Genomic DNA, 20,391 nt, shown 5'->3' with positions numbered 1-20,391 from the left:
TCTTTTTCCAGCCTCCCCCCTTCCCTTAAATAATCTTACACACATTCTCTCCTCTAAGCTCATTCTACACTTTCTCTCTTACTCCCTTCTGAATGAGTGTCTCTCTCTCTCTCTCTCTCTCTCTCTCTCTCTCTGGGGTTGAGCGGTCGTAACGTAAGCGGCAGTCATCTCTTATCATCGCCACTGAGTTCCCAGAGCGCTCGGCAGTCTACATCTCTCCCTCTGTCTCCTTCCCTCCCTGTTCTATTCTACCCTTTTAGTGTCTGTTTGTCTCTCTTTCTTCTCCCCTGTGGATGTTACTATAATAAGGGAAACTTCATGTCGGCTGTCATGTTTTGCGGTCTGAGGAGGGACGTTGGGGCAAATAGTGTTGGTGAGTGCAGAATGCATGAGGGAAATTCCTTCAGTGAACAAATAGCAGTGTTAAGCTTTTAATTATTCATCTATTGCTGTTAAGCTGCTGTTGTTGTGATGAGTGTGAACTACACTTCCCAGAAATCACCTGTCATTACAATATTCTATTGAGGCATCTTTTTTGTTGGATGTTCTGTGGAGGTGGTGCTATACAGGAGATTATTCTTTCTTCTTTGCATTTTATAATTTTGTATTTTGGCATATGTGTCTTGTGTTCTGAAGAAAAGAACATTTCCAAACCACAACTGTGTAATTGTTGCTTTCCTTCTTCGAACATCAGAAACGTGCAGCAGCTCAAATCCAACTGATCACAGCTCTTGTGTTTTGCATGCTGTGTGTTGTGTACGCCCTAATGCACAAGTAGGCCTAAATCCAGCTTTAAGAGACACCAGGTGTCAAACACAATTCAACCAAGAGAGCAGCAACAATGTTCTGCAGACTGTTGTCACTAACTGAAAGCATCACTGCCTGATGCCAGTTTTTCACTGGGGCCAATAAACTGAAGATCATCATTGAAAGTCATTGTAGAGAGGGATGATGATAGAGATACGGTCCTCTGTGATTTCTGTGGCGTTCACAGGTTCCTGCTAAAGAAACGTTGACATTTATGACAGGTGGTGCATTGTTTCAGTTTATCAGTGGTAAGACTTTAACTTGGTGCCTGTTGAACTTCCAAATGTGAAATGCCTGCAGTAGAAAAGACCAGATGTGAGTGCTCCTGTTGCAGATGTGCATAGCTGCATGTGCAGTGGAAAAAAGAAAAGGGCTCTGCAACATATTTTTCTACTTTGAATAGTATTTGAGGTGGTAGTGACTCAGTTACCAGACACTGACCCCCAAGCTGTCTAAAAAAGCCCAGCCCAGGCTCCTAGACAAATGGACAGGGTCCATCAGGGAGGGCGTTCAGCATAAAAACCTGTGACAAACAAATATGTGGATCCTAATCTGCCTTTATTTGCATACTAGGCTGTCTGTCTGCCTGTCTGTCTGTCTGTTTGTCTGTCTGTCTCATCTTGAAGTCCTCCAATCACAGTTATAGTCAGGATACAAAACTAGCAAACAAGATACAAGCACAGTGATGATTTTAATTTCTTCCTCTATAGTCTGCTGTACTGTAGCAGAGTTAGTAAAATGCATTAGCAGTATTGATAAGGTGAGCACCATCTTATTTCATGCACCAATGAGCATAGGAGCTATATTCACTGCGCTGGCCCCAGAGACTGAGATGATAACAACGCTGAGAAGGTGAAACCCAGAAATATGTTTTTATTTCTTCAGAGGTCTCACATTTCGCAGCAAGCATTTCTAAACGGACTTCCTTCTTATAAAGGATTAAAAGTAAAATGGCTGTGAGGAATGGTTTGGAGAACAGCAGGTTAAGCTGTTTTTCCTCCCCTTAAGTGATTTGGGAATGTCTTCTATCAAACGTTTCTTGGGCACATTCTGTTGTTATGAAAACTAAATGTACGAATTCTGCTCATTAATGCGTTTGGGATTGATTTAACCTTTTCATTATTGTTGAAAAGATGAGCACATAAAATACTAATGGGGAATAAATGAATGATGAGGGGTTTATCACTACCTTGGCTTTCTGCCAACTGCCCGAGTTGATCCACTTCATTTTGTGCGCATTACCGAGCTGGCCGCACAGCACAATTTAATAGTGACTGTGTTGGATGTTATCATCAGCTGTGCATGATGCGTGCACTTTTCTCTCCAGTTCCCTACAAACTGCTTTGCGCACAGCATGCTGCAACCATAATCTTCCAGGAGGCTGTCTCTGCTGTGATTACGAGCGTGAAGTGATGCAGCTAAACAGCACACGAAGACGACATTGTAATGAACACATACACACACGTACTGTTACGTTATAGTTGTTGATTGCACTTGAATGTTTCATAAATTGTAACGACAGTGATGTCTTTTCTTATCTTTATTAGTGTTTTCAATGACAGAAATACACGTTTCTCCCTGGGTCTTCATCTCATTTTGTTCTCCTCCCTCTGTCATTTACATTTTTAGGCATTTAGATAACGCTCTTACCTCAAGCGGCTTACAAGCAGCAATCAAGCACCTTACGACACCGTGTACGGGAGCTGATGGGGCTCAAACCATGAAACTTATTAATGGAGAAACTGTCTTTCACGCCACGACACTCACTTGCCTCGCATTTCCATCGTTTGTCTCTCTGTCTTCTCTCGCTGGCCCTCTGTTGAACCTTGTCAACAGTGTTAAATGGGCGTCATGTTGGATCTACGACCTAGAAGTGTTGGCAGAAAGAAACTGTAACTTCAAAGGAATCCTTGATGTTTTTTTCTGCCTTACACCTGCCAAGCTGTTTTCTCCTCATGTCTGCCTCTCTCAGCTCTGAGCCATTTACTTGTGTTTTTGAAAACCAGCTTTCCTTTTGTTTGTCATGTTTTTCTGGAGGCTCGGCTGCTATTATGGAGAATTTAGTGACACGTTATGTATGTAACAGTAGAAAAGCAAAACCCATACAAACAAGGCTCTGTCTCTTTTAGTAAAGAACTTGGACTGTACAATATGGTATATAATATGTATATGTAGTGTCTGGAATGGCACACACAGGTTGTTTAGCCAAGGATCCATAGCAAATACATTGATATGGAACAATTCTGCACCTCAGTGTGTACACACACTGCTACTGTCCAGTGCCAACGGAAGACATAGCGTGATGTGTATGGAGGTTTAAGAGTATAGTAACTCAGACTTCGATGCAGGAGACCAGATGTATTCTGTTGTTACGTTTTCTTTTTATTAGCATATCTTTAAGCACTGTCTTACCCTAATGACAACCATACTGTCATTGCGATGTGATTCTGAAAACATAAACACTGCCTTTGGATATAAAAATGAACATTACTGAGCATAATCCAGAGATTTGCAACACACTGTTGTTTGTCTCACATAAGGGTTTGTTATTTGATACCTGGAGTTATTTGCTTTACCACTTGCTTGCATTCTTGTCAGTTGTCAGAGCAAGAAAATTCAATTTGAGCAGAGCCTGAGTCTGAATGGAAGTAGAATGACTGAATTAGAATTGTTTGGCAGTGAAAGACGCTGCCAAACAATGTTACTGTGTGGACGAAGATCTAATTTCACCCTTTCTAACGTTGTAAGGCAAAGGTTACTGTTGCTTTATGTGAGAGTAGATGCTTGTGGGTTTTTTGCATCTATCTTGCAGCCATCAGACGAACTGCATTTTCTAAAAGGGAAACACAAGCTTCTTTCATAGAGTTAGATGTTACGGAGTTTCCTCGTGACGACAGCGGCACACTGGATTAAACAGAAACTGAAAATGATGTCTTCCTCCAATCGGAGGGCACCTCAGGCCACAGGTTTAAGAAAGTTTTACACAAATAAAGTTCAGAGCTTTGAGAGAAAGAGGTAAAAGGGGGATAGAGCGAGAAAAACAAACATGAGATTGTTAGCGCTTGAGCAGTGATGACACCCCTCTTCAGCCCTCCCTTCTGCTCCCCCACTCCCCACCAGATCCATGCAGTCTGCAATTAACCACAACAGAGAAGCCATTAACCGTCCTAATTACTGCTTGTTCCTTCCATAGCTGTTCTGTATGTGTGGGTGAGAGATAGTTGTGTGTGTGCGTTGTGGATGAGGGGGTGTAAGAAATTTGTGCAAGAGGTGACAGAGTTTGTTTGTATACAGATGAGGCTAATTGTGAGAGTTTACTGTACATGTCTTATCGTGCACTTTTGTTTCCTCTGCTTATTTTTCGTCTGTGTTACATTTGCTGGACGGGCGGGGTGGTTGATACAGTTCATGTGTAAATCATTGTGTATTCACTCTCTCGTCTCTGTTTCTTTTTTACCCCTGTGTGTGTGTGGTTATGTGTGTTAACCACAGTCGCTTTGTGTGCCAGCATAGTCGTGGACAATAGCTAATTACACATCTTCCCCGCCTTCAGCATCATAATGGCCGCAATCAGACGCTTTGGCATTCAATAACTGAGAGCCTGCACACACACACACACACACACACACACACACACAGTCTCTATTTTTCTTTAGTTCAGTGTGTTTTTGTGCATTGTGTGTGAACATCTTCATACTTTTACAAATTTCCACTTATTCTTACTAAAGACACGTCTTATGGTCTTAAAATAAGTTGCATATGGAACATTTTATCAGATATATACATATAAACAAGGTGCACAAACACCATCTACCGGACATTAGTGCTGTCTTTAACGCTAACTCTATTATGTCTTGATGCAGAGATGAGCCGTACCTAGTTGTTGACAACACACTAAAGATTTCAACACAGTCTCACTTTGTTTGATTATCAAACGTGTTGAAAAGCAGGTAAGTGCAGGTTTGTTTAGGTCGACACCAATAGGAAACATGTTGTTCTAGCTTTAACCAATAAGGCTGTTGACTAAAAATAGCTTCAGGGTTAGAATAAATTACTGTAACGTTTGTCAGGCACAAACTCTTTGTTGTCAATCCCAGTGATGTTTGTTGGACAGCAGCTGGAGTTACACGACAATCTTAAAGATATTTAATCTCATTTCATCTCATCTTCAGTTCTAAGTGAAAATGCTGTCAAATCATGTTAAGTTAGTTAGAGAGTGTAACAATTTCGCTCTATATCTGCCTTTTCTTGCTTTTTTCATTGCAGCAGCTGCTGCAGTCTAATGTAGACATTGGTAATATTTGAGTTGATGCAGAATTAGCACAAAAACGTTATCAGTGTCATGGGAAACTTTGGTAAAAGCGATGACACGTAAGATGAAGGAACTGCTACCTTTTCATGTTTCTATTTAAAATCTGAAGATGATTGTTTTAAGCTTGTTGTTGTGACAGTCTTTCTGTAAAATAGCTGTGAATAAACAGGTGTTCCTATCTTTATCTGACCTCTTCACTAGCACGCCAGTCCATTTGTGTTATCGTGCCGGTTGGTTCGCTGAATAGCTGGTTGATTATGTGTCAGCTTAAATACCTTATTCAACACACTGAAACAGGCTGAGTGCATTACTCTGTTCAATTCAGCTCCTTTCAGTGGCATCTTGTGTTTTCTTCTATGCATCCAGTGAAGCCTTGCTGAGAGTTGCTGCTCTTTTTCTCAGCAGCAGCCTGCTTTACTCTTAATACAGGTGTTAGTACCTGGCAGGAGGCCAAAACAAACACAGCACAATCAAACTCATTCATTATGCACATTCACTCAGACAATAAAGGTCCACCAGTAGACAGATTTATTATGTTAATATTTATTATAGTAGACATTCTGTTGATTTCCTTGTTATTGGAGAAGATTTTTTATCTTCTGTGTGATTTGCTCATTTGTGATTCAACTGTAAAGACACATACGTGAAGCTGCAGTTAAACCTGCAGCATAAATTAGTGTTTTATTTAAGTGGTTCTGAAAATGCATGTTGAGGTTGCTATAATCAGAAACTTCAAATGAAGTTCTCAGATGCTAATCTGAAAAACCCATTCATGCTCTTTTACACTGCCGTTATTAGTTGAATGCCATCTTATTGAATTAATTGACTTCACTGCACCCCCTTCACGCTACTCTGCTACACAGACACATTTATAGATGAGCTTCGTGTGCTGTTCTGTGTCTTTATGACAAACACAATACGCTTCAAGCTGCTTGTGAATTGTGTGCGTCTGCGTTGTATCTGCTACACGTTTACATGTGTATGTATCCAAGAAGAATGGAGTGAAACGTGCGTCTTTGACGTGTTTGTGTGCATCACTCTACCTAGAAGAGTCCTCATAGATAAGGTCATCGTGACTGCAACTAGCACAACAGAGCCCTCTGGCAAAGATACGCAAGTGTGTGCTTGTGAGAGAGAGAGAGAGAGAGAGATAGAGAGAGATAAAGAGAAACTGAGATGGTCCTTGAATGTTTGTGTAATTAAGTAATATCGCCCTGTCAGAGGACGCTCATACAGTAGATACTCCATTTGTGTTTTGTTTGTTTGTGAAGCTGTGTTTGTGGGTGTTTTGTGGACTGCCTGGAGCACCATCTCTCTCTCTCTCTCTCTCTTGTTGTCTGTCTGGCCCATTGCCTGTTTAATTGGTTTCCAGTGACCTTGAGGTAAAATTTGAAACTACACTGAAACAACATGGTAGCTAAGTGGTACAACAGTTTTCTTTGGAATGAGCTGTACGTCGCCTGTTTGGCTGAGCACAAAGACCAAAAGGATGTGCAAACACAAACCTTAACTACAGGAGCAACACGGACACACTTCTAGAACTGTCTTGTTTAGATGTTGTATGTATTCATCTTGCAGTTTTTCCAGAGAGAAACAAATGATGTGCAAAAAAACATCTACTTCTCGATTAAGACTCCATAAAGACTAAGTTTCTTCAATACTGTGGGGTGTTAACTTCAACTTTCAGATCAGCTTTCAGTTGGTATTTAGCTTCACTTTCTACATGTGTTTGATCCTCAGTGTACAATGTGCAAATAGAACAGCTTTGAAGCTCAGAGATAGATGATCTCTGTTTCACCCTGATACCATTTGTTTTGCAATTGATTTATACTTTGATTTATGTGGTATGAAACATTTGACTATAACTTATTTTAATGACTTAATTCATATTAACAATAAAGCTGGTTGTAGTAACTGAATACAAATCAACCTCCAACTGAGGCCCTGTGATTTGATTGGCTGCGCGAGGGTCACTGGAGAAAGCAGGAGGTGATTAATAGGAGCTAACAGGAACTAGCAGAAGCTAACCTGAGCTAACAGGAGCTAACATGGACTTGGCTGGAAGTTGACTGGAAGTTGACTGTGATGGAGAAAAGTTTCGTGATAATTGAGACATGGAGAACTGAATCCTAAGTGAAGGTGGAGGAGAGCGTGTACCGGTGGCGCAAAGGGAATCAGAGTAAGAGAGCGACGAGAACCACGTTGTTGAAGTTGTACAATAATCACAGCAGCAACAGGCTCTGGTCCTCTGTAACTGGTGAGTATAGTATAAGCAGTTTGTGCCACTGGTCGTATCTTCTCCAGCCTTGGTCTGTCTACGATCCCGGCTCATGTGTTTTCTTTTGACCGCTGGTGATGCGCAACAGTCGGTGCTCTCGGTTGGTCTCTGCCTGTCAATGGCAGCGCGGATGGTAGCATGCTTTGTTTTAATTAGTGGAAACTAAACCAGACTAAACCTTAAAGGAGCCAGACAAATGGACATCGTCCAGTTTGTCCCATTTCTTTGACATTACTAAATCAATGCATGCGTCACCGAGAGGAACGCTGCGCATTTTACGCACACAGTACGCGGTACTTCCACAATGCAACCCAATGCATGGTTTAATTATAAACTGATCTAGAATCCGAATGACAGATGTCTACTGACATTTTGTTGTGCCGTTTTGTAAAGATAGACTGAAACTGCAGCGAGGACTACAACAGTCACGACTCTGTGAATCTCAGGTTTATGCAAAACAACCTCATCCCCAGCAGCCTGCACCAGTGGTGGAGCTGTGTGTGTGTGAGTAATTATACTGTATATGTAATGTTTGTGTGTACAGCTCTGAATGTGCGTGGTTGTGTGAAGCTTTGGTGAAAGCTGGAGGGAATCCTGCAAGATTCTACAGTGAAGTGTCTGTTAGTTTTCCCTTCATGCATGCATGCACATTCAGACTGAGACACACACACAGGCCTAGCAGGTGTTTCTGTATGAAACTGGATGTTTGAAATCTGACAGGTGGAAGTTTTTACCTACAACCCCGTACAACAAGCAGAAGATACTGCACCTGCATTACAAATATGTGCTTGTGTGTGTGTGTCAGAAGATAAATTATTGGTGCCATTTGGACTGCTGCACTTTTAGCTGCATTTTCAAAAGAGATAAACTATTCTGAGTGTGTGTTCTTTGTAACAAGTAAACCTGTCCTCATCCACTACTGCTCTTTACAGGTCTGAAAATAGATGGATGGATGACAAAAAAGGCACCTGCTATCCTGAACTAATTAAAAGGGATGTTTAAAATAATTTAAAATCAATTGACTGTCGTGCACAAATCTAAAAAACGTAGGACTTATCAAAACTAGTCAAAGTTGTCTGCTTGAAAAGATGCTCATGCTGTATGCATTAGGTCTGTGTTTCTACTGCAGGAAGAAAATCTGGCCTGATGCCTTGTCTAAAACTCAACCTGTTCAGTAAGCTGACAGCGCCAGCAGTCATTAGCCTAATCACATTCAAATTATTCACCAGGAGACATTAATTTATCAGACACAGTAGGAGAGAAAAAGCAGTGGAAGAGAGGCCTTCCAAAGAGTGTCAAAGTGAAGTCGATGTGTATATGCGTAAAAATAGGACTTTTAGTGCCAGCAGATCATCTGTTAGGCTTTCAAATCCATGTTGTGATAAATATGTTTTCAGATACCTTAGCCGCCATGAGAGAGCTGTGGGTTCACAGCACTGAGGGAACAACTTTGTGACTAAAGCAGTTTGTCTTATATCCAGTTAGAAAGACAGAGATGGCAAAGGTGCCCAAAGCGTTCCTTTTGTCTGTTCGTGTGCCCACGTTGCTTTCTGTGCATGTAGGACTTGTATTTGTGCACATATTTTTAGTCGACTTTGTGTGTTTACGTGCCTGTGCACTCACAGGTGTACATTTGGTTCCTGAATCATTTTGTGAATGCATCAGTCTGCTGCTAGAGGCTCTTCCATGTTAGTTTGTGTGCATGTTTCTGTTTTGTGCGTGTGAGTTTGTTGATGAGCAGCCTTTGGGGTCCATTATGCCTGTGACAGCCCCACAGCAGGAAAGCAGCCAGCCAGCTAACTTGCGAAAGCGGTTTAAAGCAAAATTGAATCCACAACTGCTGAATTATTAAACTTATTACACCTCTGTGAAGATCGCTAAATTCCAAGACTCAACAACAATGGCCTGTTTTCCACTGTCACTGCTGGGACAAGAACTGATTTCTAAGCATTACCAGTGGGAAAGTGCTGCATATTTTAAAGTTGTTAGAGGGCAGGAAAATGTGCCATGTGTGAAAAAGCTAGACGGAAAATACTTTATATATTCAGGTTATTGGAAGTTGCATGGTAGAAGAATACTTTATCAATGTTATTTGAACGTTTCAGATAATTACTTTGTGCTTCAAAAGTTACCGATGTGTGTGAGCCCAAAAAAGTACTAAGTAAAGTACATAAACAAACAAGCTGGAAAAAATATTATTTTTAAACTTGAATTTCAACTTTTTAAATAAAAAAAAACAACCCTAACCCAAAAAAATGTTTTTTTCCACAATGTTCTAATTTGTTGAGATACATCTAATCCTAACCCGGAAATCTGATTCTATCAATTAACTTGTCTGCGGACATGAGTTGTCTTTGAGCTTCAGCTCTGGTAAGGCGTTTAAGGACAGTACGGAGTGTAGGTCAGAGTTCAATAATCATTAGCATCTCAGTTGTTAGTTATTTACATCTGAATCGAACTGTGGATTTGGTGAATCCACAGTTCAGCATGTTCTAAAAGCTTCAGTCAAAATTCAGTTTGTACATAATGTACAACATTATTCTTTTTGCAGAAATTGTAATGAATAATTCAATATATCTACACCGTATATATTGAGTGGTTAATGTAGATCATTTTTTGCTAGTTGCTCTTTATAGCTTTCTTTCAACTAACTCATCAAATAAATATCTTAAATCCACTGCTGATAATGACCCTATGTGTAAAGTGAAGCACTCTAACAAACCACTGTGAAGAGGGATTGTTCTGTTGTTCCTCGGCACTGTCGAGCATCTTTCCAGCTGTTTTTCCATCTCAGAACTCAACTGTTTTTGCTCTCTCTCACCATGGCTAGTTGAATCCTTTCCTCAGTCATCCTCAGTCAAACACCAATACAGGCGGACACATTCATTGTCACATTTAGCCTTCTTGTTCATTAGACAGCTCATAGCCACTGTGCTAACAACTGAGCCGCAGCTTAAGATTTAATTTTAAGAAGTATCGAAAAATCAAAACCACTATTTGATGAAAGTCTCATGAAATATTTTGCACGTTTTTTTCTTGTTATATTGTGGAATTGGGATTTGAAGGCAGACTTGTGTAACAGAGTGTGAATGTAATTTAAAGGAGAATTAAAATCACATCTTAGGACACTTGGCAGGACACTCGGCGTATTAAAATCCTTTCCAACTGCTCTGTTGATGATAGTAAGCTGGCTTGAAATGCTGCTTCGGGTGCTGAAAAGCATTAAAAATACATTTATGCAAGTGTAGCACAGACATTTCTGTTTAAGCAATGGTGTAATTGTCCTTCATTATAATTCAACATAATTACACTTCTAGAGTAGGGTATGAGTAGAGAATTGGCAAATGAATTGTTAAACTTCTCCCACCCCTCTGATGGAGCAGAGGTTGTAAAGTAGGACACATCCTCTCCCCTCAGAGCCACAACAACAGCCTCAGCTCCACTGTCACAGCTGCTGTCAAACTGATTTAAAGTGTGTGGGTTAGCAAAATATTTAATATCCTTCATATATCATTGATGAAGAAATATCTACATTGGAATCCCAAAGTGCTCAGTGAAAAAATACTTGAGACTCCCTGAAATCTAAAATGAGGCGCTCTCAGACGGTTATTAAGAAAAAATACCCACAGTTGAAAGTGATTTTCAACCCAAACTCTGTTTATTTCAGAGTAGTTCTAAGTTTAAACCTACACAAGTGCACACTATATATCAATACTGTCTCCTACAGACATAAGGTCTCCAAACTCATCAAACTTTATCCTCCAAAATAAACAAGAAATGCATGTTCCATAAAGGGTTAACCCTGCACCAAAAAACAAGTAACAAATGCAGTTTGTCCGGCATCAGGCGGCTTACATGTCATGAACCACGACCCTTCATCCATAGCTGCAGGACTGAAACTGCCATCCTGCGGTTTATGTTCTGGTGATTCACGTGCTTGGAAAAATTTGTCCAATGTTATTGTAAGAATTTGAAGGTTGTAATTTCTTGCAGATTGCTGTGATATACAGTTCAGTAGTTTAAAGGTCCAGCTTGAGACATTTGTGGACAAGTAGAAGTTATGAAATATTAAAAACCGCAGACCTATAGTGTTGTTGCCAAAAGCATCTGCCACAGACCATAAAACAGGACATCTGTTTCCTCCTGTGACATGTAACAATAATGGCCTCTGTTTTATGGTTCAACCAGGGAGGAGACAAACTTCATCAGCACTTCACAAATGGCCTTATTGTGTATCACCCAGCCTAATCAACCATATAGGTCGCCTGTCCCAATCCTCAATATGACTCATAAGAGCATCTGAAATAGTACCCCTTTGATGGGAGGTGTACTGGACCTCCGTTGTAATGGTTACAACACCAGTCTCTAGTGTCAAAGTGCAGTGAGTTGTTGACCTGGCCATGCATCCTAACCTCATCCCTGCATGTCACCACGTAATGACAACACCACGTGATGTGACCTTTGCTTCTGTCATTATTATGGGTTTTAACAAGCTGAATTCACAAAAAATCAGTAGGGCTCCTCTACAGCGCAAGGCAGCTTCATTTACCAGCTTAGCAAATGATACCTAGAAAATTGTCCTTACTGTACATGTAATCTTCTTAAAAGGTTGTATATACAAAATGGATGCAATTGCATTTGTGAAGATGCCAAGTGAGTAGATTATAAATGGGGGAGAGGTTTTGAGCATTTATGAAGCATTTTTGTATAAATCTTAAACAAATTTTACACTTGTCAGGTAAAAGAGGCCTATAAAACAGGTTTTAGTGAACTTTTTCTAGGAAGGGAGAGCTAATGTGGTGGCACTTGTTTAGTGGGACTGGAAACTTTAAGATGGTTCTTTAAGTAAAAACCTTTGTTGGTATTATGACGTGCTGGATTCTGCAATTTCTCAGCATTTATATCCCAAAGATTCTCAATGGGGTTAAGGTCTGGACTATGTGGTGGCCAATCCATGTGTGAAAATGTTGTCATGTACCCTGAACCTTCTTCCACAATTTGAGCCCAGTGAATCCTGGTTTTTCATCTCGGAATATGTCCGTGTCACCAGGAAAGAAAAATTCCATTGATAGAATAACCTGGTCCTTCAGTATATCCAGGTAGTCAGCTGACCTCATACATTGGACACATAACGTTGCTGAACCTAGACTTGACCAACTGCAGCAGTCCCAGATCATAGCACTGCCCCCACAGGTTGTACAGTAGACACTAGACATGATGGGTGCATCACTTCACCCTCCTCTCTTCTTACCCTGATGCTCCCATCACTCTGGAACAGGGTAAATCTGGACTCATCAGACCACATGACCTTCTTCCATTGGACAGTTCTTAACCCAGTTTTAGTAGTTTCATCAATCTCCTTAGACGTTTTCTTTGATCAGTGCCAATAATTTGACCCTTCTGAAACAAGATTAACATCCTTTTCACCACCACAGGATGTGTCTTCAGACATGGTTGTTGAGAAGCTTGTTGGCAGCTGAAACATAATCATCCATGCAGTAATTATCCAGGGGGAGGCTCCTACCTATTTGCATAGTTAAATTCAGGTAGTGGCAGGCAACGTATTTTGAGAAGGAGATGAAATGCTTTCAGAGATGAATGACTGACAGGTAAACATGTGCAGTATGTACTGCAGTGTTACTAAACTACTAAATTAATTTCTGCGTGTGCTTTGATGACAAATGCTTTCTTATCATGTAAATTTCCATGTTGAAAAGATAAGAGTAGAAAATTCTCTATTCTTGGAGTTGTAGATATTTTCACACATGGTTGTAGTGCCTGTTGTCAATGTGGAGCAGATGCTTGTTAAGTTTGGCTAAAATGATCATATTATGTGATCAGATGTGCATGCTGCACATCCTGCCTCTGCCCCTTTACAACTCTCAACTTTACTTGACCTGCAACTCACCTCTACAGTGCTGCTTTAATAGTAGAGCTTAATGCGATCCCCTTTTTTAGTTTCCTTTTTGATATTTCCCTGTTTGAAACTCAACTGTTAACAACACTGGATTGAGTGATACACTGTGTATTATATGTACCGCATGTTTTGTCATAGTCAGATGATCACGATATTTTAATGGTTTTCTCTGTGTCTTTTGTTTCTAGATGATGGACCGTATGGAAAAACAAAAGATATCTCTGGACCTGAACACACCATGGCCTCAAGAAGACACAGTATACCAGGTACATAACACTTCTATCACTCGATAGATCAGTCTATAATCTGTCTACATACTGAAGCATCACCATGGTCTCTTGTCATATTGTCACATATATTTCACATATACATATTATTCCTACTGCAGATTCTGGCAAAAGCAGTTTCCTTAATTGGCCTGATATGATATGTCACTGAGACGGATAATCTTCTTTTTGTATCTAAGTGGCAGTGTGATCTGATTCCTGTAGAGACAGTCTGATAATAACAGGGTCTCAGTTTGTCTGTTGACAGATGTTTGCCGAGTTTAAACTGTTCCACTAACCATTTATATTGTAATATCTTTTGCCATAATACACATACATTTATCGTTAACCTCCACACATTGCTTCTCCCCCATAAAATTACGTTCTTTGCACTTTTAATTGTCATTAATGAAGACCTGATGCTGTACAGTGTTTGATCTCAGACAACTCGCAGTTTATTTGTAGCATTATTAAAGATTAAACATTATGGTGGTTTTCAGGCATTCACAACAGTTTGTTTAGACTAGATTAAAAAGAATTGTGGTCTTGTCTAATAGTGTGTTCACCTTAGATACAACATGTTTATTTATCTTAAACTAAACCACAATCTTTTTCTAATCTTATCCAAAGTGTCCTAAACCTAATCACAGCTCACACTCACATCTGTGATGTGACAGCATTTTGTAAACACACCATCCACCTTGTGACTCATTTTTTTGTTGGTGAATTCATTCATTCAAAAATATGTGGCATCACAACATAATTGAGTCACTCATTTAGTAACAAGTCTTTGTACTTCTCTTACAGATTGGATTGTAATACAGTCAGAAGTTTTGTCTTTTTTACATGTAGACAGTCTGTAGATTCCAGCATCCACAGGGCTCTGCTGCTTCAAATAGGAAATTGGATTTTGGTTGTTAAAAAAACAACATTGCCTCCCTGCAAACACAGTTTGTTAAAATATTTTTATCTGTTTTTGTTTCACATCTCCATGTTGTGTGTTACCTTCTTATTCCGGACTCAGGATTCTGCATATTTGCCATTTTATTTGTATACCTTTACACCTCTGCTCTTCTCTCAGTCGGTATTCATCCGTAAACTGTTACATAACTGACCTCTGTGCTCAGTTCCAGCGTTTCCATGTGTCACAGGTGTACGGCTGAGTTTGTAGTTATCACATTAGGTAGCCACATCCTTGTTGATTCGCTCTGTTCTCTTGTTGATATTATTAGTATCTGAATGTGCCACATGTGAGGGTTTAAAAGATTTTCTTTTCACGTGCCTATTTACATCTTTACTGATGTAAATCACACTCGGTTCAATAGAATAAGAATAATGACATGACATGTTTTTCTGTCCAGTGTAACAACTACTGTCCTGTAGCTGAATTCTATGAGTGTCGATTAAATCTTATGAATCCCAAATTCATTTTATAATGGATTTAGCTCAGAAGGTTTCTGTGCACCACACTACATTTGTAAAAGCTTTGGTGCTTTTATGCAAATATGAACAGTAGGAAGACTAATGAGCATTTGTGCAGCTGTTGTGCAGCTGTGTGTGTGTGTGTGTGTGTGTGTGTGTGTGTGTGTGTGTGTGTGTGATGTAGCCATCAGAGATAACTGTGGTGTGAAACACCTCACTGATCCTGAGTGTCACCTGAGGGAATTATCTAATCTAACCATCCATCACCCTAAAGCTTCCTTCACCTGTGTGTGTGTGTGTGTGTGTGTGTGTATGTGTGTGTGTGTGTGTGTGTGTGTGTGTGTGTGTGTGTGTGTGTGTGTGTGTGTCTGGAGATTTAGATGCAAACTGAGAAATAGCTGTTTATCAGTACATTTTTTCAGTGCTCAGTCAGTGTGTTATATGTACATATGTAATGGTAATGATACAAGTTTTCTGGAAGATAAAACCTTGACACCCCTCAAAGCCCCGGTCCCCTAACTGATGTATCTCACAGTGGAGTCTCCTACATGTTAATAGCAGCTCCCTGTTGCCTTCAAATTCACTACAATATGATGGAAATCAGATATTTCTTGTGTGTGCGCTTTACATTAAGAAAGTAATATTATGTTACTTTAACATAATATAAAAGCCATAGCTGTCAGCTGTAAGTTTGACGTGCTGTGTTTAGGGACAGTAAGAGTGTAAGTCATTGGTGGTTTTTGAAAGCCCCAAAATCCCCATAAAACGGAATAAAAACCAAGGTTGCAGCTGAACCGTGGCTCAAAAATCAAGACCTAAACCAAACCATGGCTTTGGGGAAGTTCCCACCATCACCAAACCCTAAACTGTTGTCCAAACCACCCTCTGCTTATTTGTCTTTTTAAATATAGAAGATTATAGTAAGTAATGTACTTGCAGTCTTTCTTGCTCTACGTGTAACTAGAAGGTAAAGGCTGTTTGATACCAATTAGAAGTTAGTTTGAACCAAACCTGATCATATTTTTGTAGAAGTTACAGATAGATTTGAACTCAGTCAAGTGAAAACTAGTGTTTCTTCAGTAACTTTTGTCAAGAACTTAAACTTCAAGCAGGAGGATGAAGGTGAACTGAACTTTGCACCTCTGTAGTGTTGTTCCCAAGTCAACCCATTAAGTTGTTTACCTCAACGAGCCTTGACTCATCCTGAGAGCAGTTGCCCCTTTACAGCGAATAGTTGTTAGTAAAGTAATTTCTCTGAATATTGTGATGCCTTTGTTTATATACTGGTTAAGTGGATAGGGAATATATTGTAGCACTGTGCAGTAGTCTTTTGTTTGTTTGTTTTTTTACTGGTCCATTGTTGTTTGATCCTCATTACTACACACCATACTTTTCCCTTTAGTGGGTTGAGTGGAAGGTTATAGTTTTATAGTTAGAGTTGAAGAATGTTTAAACTGGTATAGTACATTGTTGCATAGTTTAAATTCTGCTGAGTAACACACATGTCCATGACAACATATTTTAGATTTATTATTTACCTCTAAAAAGGACACCTTCACTGGCAGGAAAAGGGTTTTGAAACACTGGTTATTATACTTATCGTATTTTTACAGAAAAATGTAAAAACAATGTTCCTCATTCATCTGTAACAATTTAATTATCTAAAACGTCATCATTTTCAAAGCACCTTTCTCTAGAAATTCAACACACAGTTGGTGGACTTCAGGTAACTGAAACCAAGTCTTGTGGACTTGTGTGAGTCTAAGTTTAAGGTGTTTGGATCCATGCGAAGAACATAAAGTGCAGAGCTCATGAAAAGATGATAGATGCCTCCTTAACACCATCAATGAAGCATGGAGGTGGAATCATAATGATGTGGACATGCTTTAGCAATGGGAGAGTGGGTGGTCTGAAGTGGCATGCATCCAGGCAACGACTAACTGGAAATAACATTTTGCAACAGACAGACGGTGACCCTAGACATTCTTCCTGGTTATGAAATAATTATTTGGAGAAGAAAGCAGCTCTTTTTGTGATGACTTAGCTCAATCTGGTGTGGCAGAAGCTGGACCCAAGGATTGAGGAATAAATGAATGGTGTTTCCTTTGATTTCAGTCTGAATCAGGTGATGTTTTTTGTTACAGCTTTGTTTCAGTATCTTTTGATTCACATACATTATTCTGAGAGTAAATAGTTTTGTATCTCCTGTACACGCACTTTAACCTCTCAAGGCCTGTTCATCCCTGTCAGGAGCTTTTCAAATGGAATGACGGCTCCAAACAATAAGGCTTTGTTAATTCTCATTAGCTGATGTTTATCTTTGCTGATGCTCACATTTACATTTGAGTCATTTCAGCTGAGTCTCTTGTACTGAGCACACAGTAGATCAGTGTCTCACTCAAGGACACACAGCAGCCAACATGTTTGGGTTTATCTTTATAGTCTGTTAACTTAACTTTAATCCAGAGGTCAGCCACTAACCACTAATCTCTCTGCTGTATTTGTGTGTTTGAGTATGTCTTTATATGTCTGTGTATACATCTGTGTGTCTGTGTCCTTCGCTTTGCCTGTTTTTTGTGTGTGTTTGTGTGTATTTGTCTTTATGTGTATGTGTGTTTTTGCTTAGAAGCTCTGCGGGGGGTGACCATGGTTGAGTTGGTGAAGAAAGAAGGCAGCACATTGGGCCTCACTATCTCAGGAGGAACCGACAAGGACGGGAAACCACGGGTATCAAACTTAAGGCCAGGAGGACTGGCAGCTAGGTGGGTGAATCACAGGCGTCACCAAAGAAGAAGAGAAAGAAATTGATTAAGAATGATGTTGAGTGTTAAAGTAGAACCGTGACTGAACCCAGTGTAATTTCTTCAAGCTCCTACAGTATATGATCTCTTTGTTGTTCAGGAGTGACCAGCTAAATGTTGGTGATTATATCAAGTCTGTGAACGGCATCAATTTGACCAAACTGCGGCATGAAGAGATCATCAGCTTATTGAAGAATGTGGGAGAGAGAGTTCTGCTGGAGGTGGAGTATGAACTGCCCCCTACAGGTAAATTAATTAATGCCATTATGTTGTCTGATATGCTGTCTGAAAACTGAATGCATAGCAGAAAAAGTTTCATGAGCTTTTTATCTGACTGAAGCACCAACCTGCATATATGTTTATTTTTATTACTCTGCAGTTTATTAAAATGTGAGTTTTAACACCCACAGTAATGGACCATAAGAATCCTTAATTGAAATCGACACTGCTGTTTATTCTGGGATCATGTTGCAATTTGAATTAAAATGTTTTTTTCCTATAGTACTGGTGTCATTACAGACGTTGTTGTTCACACTTCATTATTAATATTAATTATTAATTATTCTATGAACCACTTTATTATTTCTTGATAAAGTTTTTGTTCTATTGACATGGTACAACATTCATGTGAGCAACTTTTAATTCTACCTGGTTATGACATCATCAGACGCAAGTTGCAATAAGAAATTGTTAACAACAGTATAAATTACTTTCTCTCTTTTACTAATAGCTGAAGTGTGTCTCCCCTTCCTTCTTGTCCTCATATCAAAGCACCAGACAGCACCTCAGGGGTTATATCAAAGACAATCGACATCTGTTTGCACAAAGAGGGGAACAGCTTTGGTTTCGTTATGAGAGGTAAGCTTTAATAGAGGAACCCAATAATAAATGTTTAGAAAACTATAATGTATGACGAGTTTAGACTGATGGGGTGCAATGTTGGAATGATGTCACTATGTAAAGAAACTGTTGTGTCATCATGTAATAGTAATCATGGTCGTGCAAACAAAAATACAGTTAAATAAATAAGAAGTTTAGTTTTCTGGTGATGTGGTTCCAGGGTTTAGTCTGATCAGATTTGCCCTGCATTGCTTACAGGTGGTACCCATGAAGACTGGCACAAGTCACGGCCCCTGGTGGTCACCTATGTCAGGCCAGGAGGTCCTGCAGACAGGTAGCACCACAGAAACTCACATATACTGCAAAAATCAATGCAGAATTATCCTGAGTGGTGGTTATACTGAGACAAATTAAATCAAACGAGTACTGCCCTCCGTGGAGTTTAACCAAGCAGCAGCACAGCTCTGCCATTTCCAGCCAGGAGTCTGGTAAATGTGTCTGTGCTTTCATGCAAATAAACCCGAAGGATAATGGCGTCATTCCCTGTGACCATCACTGGTATGTTGACAGATATGTTAGTCATAGCTACAGTGGAATGAATCACATCATATCCCTTTAATGTTGTCACCACGTGTCTGTCTCAGTTTTCATGGTTAAGTAATATTCCATGACATTTCCGTATAAATGTCAGTTGTGCTTTTTAACGATGTAGTGAAACAGTGATTCAACCTCAAAAGACACATTTACCTTCATATTGATAAAAATCCAGTTTTTAATGCATCACACTGTGATACTTGCATCTTTGTGCTTATTTCTAGTTTGTTTGTCGTAATTAGTTAAGCCTTTAAATGTCTACATTTCTTGACTGGATTTGGATTGTCTGGGTTAAATTGTTTTGTTGAATGGGGAAAACAAACCGGGTCACAGAAACACAAAGGGATCTAATAAAATGCAAAATCAATTCCAATTCAACAAAAGTGTTCTTATAAAGAACATTTTTAAATCTTCTGTGGAAATATAAAAAGTAAACTTTAAATGTATCAAGTAGTGGACCCCCCTCATTAACACAGACAGTTGGTCTCTTCCACTTCCTGTTGGACAATAAAGGGCCATCTTAAGTTAATTCTGATGTTTTGGTCAAAAGAAGAATCAACTTTCACATGACGCCCAGAAAAGGTACAGTATAAATTATGAGCTATAGAAAAGATGACTGGAGAATGCTAATTAAAAGTTCTGCAATCAAATTAGAAAAGAAAATGTGTTTAAAATGGAATAAATAATGCACCGTGGAAAACAAAGGTTGCTCCTGAGGCTAATTTCATAGAAAATCTCACATTCACTTGTGCTAAAAGTAATGGACAGTACATTATGCACATCAAATTGTGGCTTTTGTTTTAATGTCGAAGAACCACAGGCAAAATATTGCTGAAGCAAAAACGTGCACTACTACTTTATCCGAGAATAATTAGACCCCCTTAGCAAACCTAATTTAGCCTAATTTGAACACATTTACATGGCAATTTTTGAGTTGTTTAAATTGTCAATCAACTTTAAGCAATCAAACTGTAACAGAGGATAGTGCTTGGTTTCTTTTTAGGGTTGTAAAAAAGCGTAATGTGACCCCGTGGCATTATTAGCAGTGGTGATATTATAACACAACTTCGTTTGTGTTTCAACTTTAATTAAAATGGCACAGTTGGGGTTTCACTGTGAAGTGTTGTCTAGGAAATGCTGTTTAGTGCCTGGCT

The 20,391-nt window shown here is 39.5% G+C and overlaps 1 protein-coding gene across 2 annotated transcripts in view; it reads left to right on the top strand.

Moving 5' to 3' along the window:
* The first annotated feature begins 305 nt into the window (after positions 1-305).
* The window catches only part of grip2b (glutamate receptor interacting protein 2b), a 51,639-nt gene continuing 31,553 nt past the window's right edge, over positions 306-20,391 (top strand). For both annotated transcript variants that reach the window (XR_003298074.1, XM_026349305.1), the window contains exons 1-6: positions 306-373; positions 13,503-13,580; positions 17,629-17,764; positions 17,904-18,049; positions 18,575-18,661; positions 18,902-18,977. Coding sequence is in view for 1 of the 2 variants with exons in the window: in XM_026349305.1 (XP_026205090.1) it covers positions 319-373; positions 13,503-13,580; positions 17,629-17,764; positions 17,904-18,049; positions 18,575-18,661; positions 18,902-18,977 (578 nt within the window). In the remaining variant the exon portion in view is untranslated. The remainder of the gene's footprint in view (positions 374-13,502; positions 13,581-17,628; positions 17,765-17,903; positions 18,050-18,574; positions 18,662-18,901; positions 18,978-20,391) is intronic.

The sequence above is a fragment of the Anabas testudineus genome, chromosome 5 (assembly GCF_900324465.2).
Source record: "Anabas testudineus chromosome 5, fAnaTes1.2, whole genome shotgun sequence".
Lineage (NCBI taxonomy): Eukaryota > Metazoa > Chordata > Actinopteri > Anabantiformes > Anabantidae > Anabas > Anabas testudineus.
Note: the sequence above shows the minus strand (reverse complement) of the source record. Positions and strands in the feature narration are given on the sequence as shown.